We start from the raw sequence: 10,435 nt of genomic DNA, 5'->3' as shown, positions 1-10,435 counted from the left end.
GCGCCAATTTTGCATAATAGCCAAGTTACCTCAAATTACCTTAAATCGCACTTGCCAGCGATAAGGACGAATCCTGTAGACGCTGGTCAATGATGATGATGGTGACTCTGGTCATCAGGCGCATCAGAACATGGCTTGCTGCACCAATCTCTGTCAACAGCTGACTTGAAGGCTTCGGTATTAGGGGACGTGACTGTATTCTGGCTAAGGGAATTCCATAGGCCAACCACAAGGTTGGAGAAAAATTTGTTTCGCAGCCTTGTATTAGCACGTTTCCAGTAGAGTTTCAGGAGGTGCCCTCTTGTATCTAACTGGAATAAGTCTGGGATCATATCGTCGTTGTAGATCAATTTGTATGTCATCAATACATCCCCTGGCTTACGTCGGTTTGTGAGAGATGGTGTATGGAGCCTGGTAGAATATGTTAAATTTTGAAAACCCCTTATGCATTTCGTTGCTCGCCGCTGCACCGAGTCCAGAATCGATTGGTCATGCTGGTTAACTGGCGTGGCAATGGACATCCCAAATTCTAATTTTGGTCGGATCAGGCCCTTTAGAACTTTAGTAATCACTGCTGGAGATCTACTGCAGAACGTTCTCTTTATTATACCGAGAGTTTGGTTGGCTTTGGCTACTGCAAACTGCGTGTGTAAGTTGAATTTGAGCTTGTTATCAACCAAGACTCCCAGATCTTTTTCGCAGTGACTGGTTGTAAGAGGCTGTTTAGAATCACCATTGGATTCCATAAAATACTGGCAGAGAGGGTTGTTTGCTCCAAAGTGTATGACCTTTCATTTCTGTATATTAAATTCTAGTCGCCAGGTTTTGCCCACGTTGAGAGTGCGTCGAGATCTGCCTGGATGTCTTTGGTACTTTGGGGCTCATAAATTGGACCGATTATTTTGGAATCATCAGCATACAAGCATATTTATTCTTTATGATTGAAGATGCATCATTAATATAGATGTTGAATAGAGTTGGGCCCAAAACCGTGCCTTGGGGTACTCCGTTTTCTACATCTGCTGATTCTGAGAAGAAAATTGATCCACCATCTCCAAAGCTGGGTTACAAATACTAAGCTGAGTTGGACCCTTTGTGACGTATCACTATTTCTGGTTATTTTTTTCTTTCTTACCTAGAGATTCTTTTGGCTATGATATTTTTGTTAAATGGATGATTTTTCCAAAATTCGGTGACCCTTTGATGCCTGAATATTGAAAAAAGAGAGGAAAAATTCCGCGCCTGTTTCTGTGCTTTATTTAAGGTCATTCCGCGACGAAAATGTCAAGAAAAATTTTTTATTGATGAAAGTGAAGGAAATACAGAATGGTTCCCACAGGCAACATCCGGCAGTAACAGCACATAGTCACACATCGCCTAGCTAGTGTGGTAAGATAGGAAACTAATAGTGGGCTTTAACACAAGCTCGGCACCTCTGTTTGCTGTCTATCCAAGCTGGAAAGTGCTCCTGGCCGTCGAGTCTCGTCGAGTCTGGTGGGCGGCAACTATACTTTCTTTTCTTTTAGGATAGAGCTTTGTTGAATGGTCTACCTCTGCGCCAGACAGTAGGATGCGCCAGACAGTAAGGCGCCTGCACCGTCCGTTTTGAACTGCAGCAAGTTCATGGGTTTTTGTCCAGTAGGAAGACACCTGCGATATAGGATCCACCCATTTACAATGGAAAGGTCAAACAAGAACAAGAAAATTCGCATGTACCACTTGTTTCGATACTTAAAGTCAATTCTGTACAGCTCTATCAGCATATCGGCAAGATCAACGCCACCCATAAAGCGATTGTATTCCTGCACTCAGTGTGGACTCTTCACTTCTATATGCTGTTTTTGCTTGCCATCCCACCTCTCACTGGTATCTTCAAGATCCACAGCTGCATTGGTTGATATCAAGTGAACCGGTTTATTATCATTGCACTTCACCACTACAACATTCGACTGCGTTTCCGACCCGCCAGTCATACGAGCCTCTTCCTTGCGCTTTCATTTTGCTATCTAGTTCCAAAGCGCAGCCTTTTAACCTATTTACTCTAACTTTAGCCAGTGTAATTATACCCTGGTCATTTAGGGTCTGGGTCAGGTCTAGTGATGAAAACCAGTTGTCATAAAAGAACTTGTAGTTCATGTCGTTTGGGATTCCCCTCGCAAGTCGGAGGACCAAATCAGCACCAGCCCCCAAATCGCTTGTATCAACTGATCCCTTGCCAGTGTACATTTCTAAATAATACACAAATCCACTTATTCCCGCTCTGGAGATGACATTGTATCCCCACTTATGTGGTTTTTGCGGATTGTACTGCTTCAGCGATATTCGCTGCTTTGTCGGAACTATATGCTCATCAATGACCTGGTGTTCTTCCGGGTGTATCTTCATGAAGTTGGCTCGAACCTCCTCTATCAAGGGACAAAGTTTATGAATCTTGTCGTAACCAGGGTCTCACTGAGGCTTTTGCGATACATTGTCATTTAAATGCAAATACTTCTTTATCAGTTCAAATCTGTCACATGACACAGCATCGGCTATCATGGAGTAACGAGTTTCGTTTGACCAGTAGCTGCGATAGGAGGGCATTTTTACTATTCCTGTAAACGCAAGGACTCCCAGGAAACGCTCAATGTCAGCCGAATAGACGCCTAACTGCTTGCCATCTTTCTGAATTGCATATATATTCGTCTAATCGCGTATGTGGCTTACTTCTTTATCGAAAAACAATCTGACATATTCCAATGGGGTCTTGTCGCTCATTTCTTGGTCGACTCGAAGCTGATCTTTCCACAGAGTGTCTGGTGGGATAAAATCTATTTTCCTCCAAGCAATGTCTTATCGTCTCATTGGTTTGGAATTAGGAATACTTGATGGTTGTTGTGGTCGGGTTTCTTCGCCTCCTTTAGCTTGAGACTCATCCTGACTATCACAGTCGTTGGTCTCAAATCGGCCGGTTTCTATTTAAGCTTCGAGCAGTTTTTCTAAAACTTCGTAAGGAAAAACATACAGCGGATCAGATGGGTTGTCATCTTCACTTGGCAGGTCTTCCAGGTCAGAAGTATCATCTGGACAAAGAACAAAACTCACAGCTTGTGCCAACGAAATTGGGCGTGAACGTAGTTTCGTCATAATTGTAGAGTACTCATCTTACGCTGTTTTTGGTGCAGTGGATATAGATTCGTCCATTGCAACCCTAGAAAAGACATATTGGTTGAGAAACTTAGCCAATCTGACTAATTGTATCTACAGGAAATTTCGTAATTTAGCTACAGAAAGTTTAGTATTTACTATTAACAATGGCTACCCCAAGCTCAAGCTCCTCAGAGCTAGAGATCCTATTTAGCATGGTCGAACCATCAGAAATTATAATATAGTGGCGTAAAAACAGTGGTTACGGGATATCTTAGCATATCACACTCTATCTACGTTCAGTCACCTGAAAAGTTCCCATTTCCGACCAATGGTTCCTCTAGAAACCACGATTCTTAGGGGCCCGCCCTTCCCTTTATTTTCACACTATCGATGCAAATGACACTTCATTTGAACTATCAGACTTTCCTCTCTGTCAGGCCATGGAAATAAAAACTCTAGAACAAATCACTACGTTGTCTATTACAAAAATACATGCCCACCTTTCTGAACAATCCAAGAAGGCAAAAAGTACTTACTTTGACCGTGATTATATCACTCAAAGGTGGACGATCATAAACTGAGAAAAATACCAGGAATAGAGGTCGTTGACTATCACACAATGATAGCAACCCCGAGGGGCTAGCTTGTATAGTTTTGATAATAAAAAATTCTAAAATTTGTGGTTCCTGAGGGAACCTTCAGGCATCAAAGGGTTTAACGTGAATAAAAACCAAAGACTGTTCTCTTTGCTTTGTTTCAGAAAACATAGCTAATCAAAACTAGCTAAATAAAATTTGACGGAGAGTGGGTTAAAAAATTCGTATGCATCAATTTACATGGACCAATACTTCTTAACTAAGTTTGGTTATTGTGATAAGCCACCGAGACATGACCCCTAATTAGCCACCTTACTATGAAAAATTGTAATCAAATAATAAGATTTTATTGTCTATTGATTTGCATTTTTTTTTCCTTTGCATAATTAACAAAGCTTCCTTTCCTCAGCCCGTCAAATATTTTAGTGTAACTTCTATATTCAGCCTTGCAGTAACATCTTTGCTGATTTCATCTGTTCTGAATTATCTTAATCAAGCTGTGAAATTGTTCCATATGAATAAAAACATAACTAGGCCTGTATGCAGAATTTTAGGCTAGAGATGGCATGTATTTAATATGGAGACTCAACTTGAAAAATGGGAAAATTACATGGAAAAGTAAATAATGGACACAAAATTGCTTAGATCACAACATTTTGAGGGCTACTTGCTTGTGCTTCTCCACCGCATATGCCTGATTAATGATTAAGGACATTTTTATATTGTTGATAAACCAGGTATAGAAGCAAAAATGTATATAGTAGCAAAATTCTGATAATTGTGTATAATAGAAGCTATTATATGCTGGTTTGGATAAAGACAATTGGCCTAATCGGGCCCTGCGTTTAAAGGCCATCAAAATGAACAATTTTGTTTTGAAATTGTGAAATATTTTTAACAATTCAAATAAGCATTGCTTCTGGAGTGAGATCAATTTTCAGGCTAAAACCAATAGAAAACTATCTAATACCAACAATGAATCAAGGTAGATTAAGTGAAGACGCAAGGACATTAGATTTTCACACAGTTTTAGAAGAATTTACAGAACCAGTACTTAGAAAAATGTAAATTTATGCATTAATACTTGGTGAATTAAATTTGAAAAGGCATTTTTAGTAGTTTCATAATATTTGAGGGACACTAGCGTAAATTAGCGTAGGCTCAAAATCAGGACAAAAAGACGAAAGAGGAAAAAAACGTAAGCTAGATATTATAAATATGGACCATCAAATGAGACAAGATCAAGAGAGTGACCTGAGAAATGTAAATGCAAGGGTAAAAATTAACAACCTAGACCATCAAAAGTGGCAAGACCGATCCAAGCAGCAAAAGTAAAGGGCATTGAATAATATCTGAAGTAATGATAAATGAAAACGAAGAACAAAGCAATATGTGTCTCGAATAGTTGCGAAAATGACAATTGCAACAAGACTAAAACTAATTTTAAGAACAAAAAAATATAGGGTTAAAAGATAAGTAGAAGCAAGAAATACAATGACTCAAAACCGAAAGTGAAGAACAGAAAAATATGCAGTTACACGACATGTGACAATAGGGATTAGACCGAATTAAAAATAAAATGAAGAACAAAGAAATATGTGGTTAGAAGATATACGACAGTGAGAACAAATAAATATAAAGTTAAAAGATAAGTGGTAGCGAGAATTACAAGCATCAGCGGGAATCAGAATGTTACAAAAATAAAAGTAAAGAACAAAGAATTTTAAGATTAGCAGTAACTCAATTATCGCCCCATCCTTCAACTAATTGGCGTTCCTGAAGAATTTAAAGAATCAACAATCTAAATAAAGATTTTCCCATCAGTAAAATGACCGTTAATATGTAAATAATAATGAAGAACCCCAAAGTCTATCATACAATCAGGGCCAGAACGAATAGTTGCGGGGCCCTATTGGAAGTGTTTTTGTGGGGCCCCTCTATGTATTAAAATTTGTAAGTAAAATTCGATGTATATATATATGTATATATATATATATATATATATATATATATATATATATATATATATATATATATATATATATATATATATATATATATATATATATATATATATATATATATATATATATATACATCGAATTTTACTACAAATTTTAATACATAGAGGGGCCCCACAAAAACACTTCCAATAGGGCCCCGCAACTATTCGTTCTGGCCCTGATTGTATGATAGACTTTGGGGTTCTTCATTATTATTTACATATTAACGGTCATTTTACTGATGGGAAAATCTTCTTCATTATTATTTACATATTAACGGTCATTTTACTGATGGGAAAATCTTTATTTAGATTGTTGATTCCTTAAATTCTTCAGGAACGCCAATTAGTTGAAGGATGGGGCGTTAATTCCCCTGCCTTGATTTCGTAAAATATTTTTTCACCTTCAGCCTTATTAAACAGGAAAATATCTTACCTTAGCTACATATTTGTGAATTAGCATCACTGATACCTATAGTTTTCATTGATAAGAAAGGTGTCAGTTCACGAAAATAGAGAGGGACAGGGGCCAAATATACGTTTGTCTCTCGTGGGGGGGGGGGGGGCAAATTTATCGTTTTTCAGTCTTTCCAACGAAAAAATAAAAAAAACATTTTTTGATTAAAATATACGGAAAAAAGTAATTTTTTTCAAAATCCTCCGCCGATACCCCAGTTGTACTAGCTCAACTAGAGTAAAAAGGGTTTCTTGATTAATAGCGAAAAAAATGGGCTTTTCAATGGACAATGATAAAATGCTGAGAAGAAAAAGAAGATCCTTTTATTAGACCACCACTAGGCAGCATTCACAGGCTGGTGGATAAAAGAAAAAATGCCATTTCAGGAAAATATACGGGTTTGGCAAAAATTTTCCTTCTTTTTAATTCTTTTTACATCGACACAAAAATGGTATTTTATTGTGCATCCAGGGGAGATTTTCTGCCAGGGCATAACCCAGGCGCCATTTCAGCCAAACCTTAGGGTGGGCAAGCAATCGACATGGGCCCCGAAGCAGGCTTGTATTAAAAAAAAAATTGCCTCTAGCTTTATCCGAAAAAAACTGCCTTCCGTGGGAGTTACCGTAAAAATTAAGGAAATTGTCTCAATTGCTTTGCCTTTCCTTCTTTCGCTCTTATGCCATAGGTTCGGAAAAGGCCAGATATCTGAAGAAAGCGGAAACGGTATGTGCGATGTAAAAAAAACAGCCGTTTGGGAATCTTCCACTTTTCCGAACCTATAACTTGACGAAAGCCGAACCTCTGTAGAAACTCACGCTTTGACTAAAGTATATTCTGTAGTAATTATTCAGATCGCTGCTTACAGTAAATACTTTTGTCCAAGTTGGAGTCACGCTCCGGCTATGACGATGCAAAACTTTGATCGATCAAGTATATTTACAAAATCAAAAAATACAACAAAATTTTGAAACAGATCAGTGAACACTCAAGGCAGCAAGGGGAACCGTCGTGGTTTTATCTTCACAAAGTCGTCAACAAGCTGGTCGAAATCCAAGTTTTTTACTAAATCCTTCTCTGCAAAGATCAAAAGCAGGTGACTAAGACGATCGTCTCCTGTGGTCGAGCGCAGATAGTTCTTCACTATTTCCAGCCCAGAAAACAAGCGTTCATTGCTGGATGTCGTGACAGGAAGTGTGGCAGCAATATGAAGAACTTTGATAATTTCTAAATAGGCCACTGGAAGTGTCTCGATATTATCGATGACGTCCATGAAGTTCTTCGGCTTTGCCTCCTCCTCGAGCAAAAACCGCTTGGCAATACCAGCTTGGGCATCAAGAAGAATCTGGTCAATGTCCATTTCAGAATAAAGTTCAGATAATTGCTTGAGGAGCCCTGCATCCATGAACTTGGTAGAGCTGAGGTCCAGAGCTTCGAGTGTACTGAGCACTGGAAGGTTATCTGTAAACCGTCTGTCGAATTCCGCAATCAGACGATCTACAGTCTCCAGGTATTCTCTTTTCAATTCTTCCGCTAGAGTTGGGGCTCTATTGTCGGATTCAACAAAGTTTTCTCCTAACGTCGAAGTGGTCATGAATTCTTTCAGGCGTTTGATAATTTTTTGGGTTCTTCTAGGTCGTCCCTTCTGACCCGCAGAGGAGGATCCGGTCGCGGGTCCATTCACGTCAGGTACTTCAATTTCAAGACCTTCAGAAAACTCTTTTGCCTTCTCCAAAAGCGATGCAAATGAAGTGTCAGAGCGCAGTCTCACTATGTATCCTTATATATAATATATATATATATATATATATATATATATATATATATATATATATATATATATATATATATATATATATATATATATATATATATATATATATATATATATATATATATATATACATTTTAAAGTGATTTCACTATGCTTTCCCTCCTTAATGTGGAAAAATATAGTAAAGATTAATTGTTTTCTATGCATTTTGCCATACATCACTCTTTTTTAAACTAGTATAACCGTAAATCAAATAAATGCTGACGAAAGCAAGAAACGGGGAAACATATGGGAATAATACAATTCGTCTATCTATACGTCTGCATATTAGAGGGGCTGGGAGGTAAGTATAGCGAAATCGATTTCAAAGTTTTATAACTACAATTTTTGCATATTATAAAAATAGGAACTGTCTTATTAACATATCTCCTCTTCAATAGCCTCAATTTTAGGCTCATACTATATATATTACTTTATAGTATTATAAACTAAGTAAATATATATAGTATTTATGTATACTATATATATTTACTACTATATGTATATATAAGTACTTATGCATTATGCGGTACCCACCTCTATATACTGTATAAGGAAACCAGACATGGAGGCCCGTCGGTAATTTTTCGCAGTTCATATTATTGACATACGAATAAAATAAACATATCATTCGATTCTTTTTTTATGCTCTTTCCAAACATATTAAACATTTTTGTCGGATATGAATTTTACCACCACCTCTATTCTAATTCAGGGTATATATTTACACATTAAGGGGGGGGTGTAAATTGCATTTATGATGTAAATGGGAGGTAAGTTTAAACTTAACCCCCCCCCCATCCCCTAATGTGCAAATATATGCCCTGAATTAGTATATATAAGGGTGGGGGTAAAATTCATTTCCGACAAAAATGATTATTATGTTTAGAAAGAACAATAAAAAGGCATAGAGTGGTATGTTCACTTTATTTGTAAGTCAATAATAAGGTTTGCGAAAAATTTACCTATAAATAAATAAATATATATATATATATATATATATATATATATATATATATATATATATATATATATATATATATATATATATATATATATATATATATATATATATATATATATATATATATATATATATATATATATTATATATATATATATATATATATATATATATATATATATATATATATATATATATATATATATATATGTATATATATATATATATATATATATATATATATATATATATATATATATATATATATATATATATATATATATATATATAATTGAGCTATATCACCTAACATTAAATTTTTACTTACTTAAGTTTCTCTCAGCTCCTTTCCCGTGATGAAAATTTTCAAACTGAAGGGATGTACCCCGGGTGTTTGACAACTAGGCTTTAGTTTTGATTTCAGACCATCAACAATCGAAAGGTTTCATTTTGTTAACTTTTCATTGCGACTTTTGTGTGACGTTCGGAAGCTGGAAGTAAGTTTATATGAAAAAGGCGACAGCTTGTCCTTTATCTTGACCGTGCCAGGAAAAAATCAGGGCAAAAATACCCTTTATAGGAGAAATAATTTTCAAGGCCTTTTCAGAAAGTTGTTTTCGTAGAAGAGCAAGCAACTCTGGGAAATAAATACAGAGCTTAAAAAATTAGTTGACATGGGTCTTAGCCATCGTTCGGTGATGAATGACCTTTTTTTTATGAAAGTAATTTGTTTTACATAATTATTATGGAAAATGTGTCCACTTTATGTCCCAGATGTCTAAAACGTGTCCAATTTTTGCCCTATTATGTCATTATGTCCAGGCACATAGAAATATGTCCTTTGGACATAAAATATGTCCAGTTGGCAACCCTGTGCACGAACCAGTTGCACTATTAATCTCACTATTATCTAAGTTAATCTACACACAAATGTGGCAGTTTCAAAATTTTGACTAATTGCTAATTGTAATTTTGTTCCTGTATATTTTGTAAAAGAAAAAAAGGGCCTTTTTGGGAGGAAGCTTGGGCCCCCACAGAAAAATTAGGGTGGGCAATGGCCCACCCCAGCCCCCCCCCAAATGGCGCCCCTGGGGGATAATAAATACACCAAAAGAAAGATAATTTTTAAGATCTAGGAGGCTATTTGCACATGCTTGTCTTTGCCACCTCTATGTTCAACATGCTGTCGAAATAAAATCATTACAATGAAGAGAGTTAGTGAAAGTGACTTAAACCGGTAATTTCAAAACTCAAAAACATGTTGTCTGGTGAAGCAACTAAAGTATGATTCTAGTGATTTTTTGTAGATTTAATGATTTTTGTTTCATATGTTTAGTGATTTATTTTTACTTGGTGGCAACCATGTTATAAGCGTACTTGTCTAGCTAGCATTATTAGTAAGGATAGATCTAATTGGGATGCAAATAATAGAATTAGGCCTAGTCAAACTACATTTATGTGATGACCATCTGATTTT

General features: G+C 36.3%; 1 protein-coding gene across 1 annotated transcript; it reads right to left on the bottom strand.

Moving 5' to 3' along the window:
* Positions 1–86: 86 nt before the first annotated feature.
* On the bottom strand, positions 87–746 carry LOC148953155 (uncharacterized). Its single transcript, XM_089087887.1, has one exon. The coding sequence runs from the start codon at positions 744–746 to the stop codon at positions 87–89; it is 660 nt and encodes a 219-aa protein (XP_088944013.1).
* Between the last annotated feature and the right edge of the window lie 9,689 nt (positions 747–10,435).

This window comes from Artemia sp. Qi Xiang Cuo, chromosome 4, assembly GCF_049724085.1.
Source record: "Artemia sp. Qi Xiang Cuo chromosome 4, ASM4972408v1, whole genome shotgun sequence".
In the NCBI taxonomy this organism is placed as follows: Eukaryota; Metazoa; Arthropoda; class Branchiopoda; order Anostraca; family Artemiidae; genus Artemia; species Artemia sp. Qi Xiang Cuo.
This window is presented reverse-complemented; position numbering and strand designations above follow the sequence as displayed.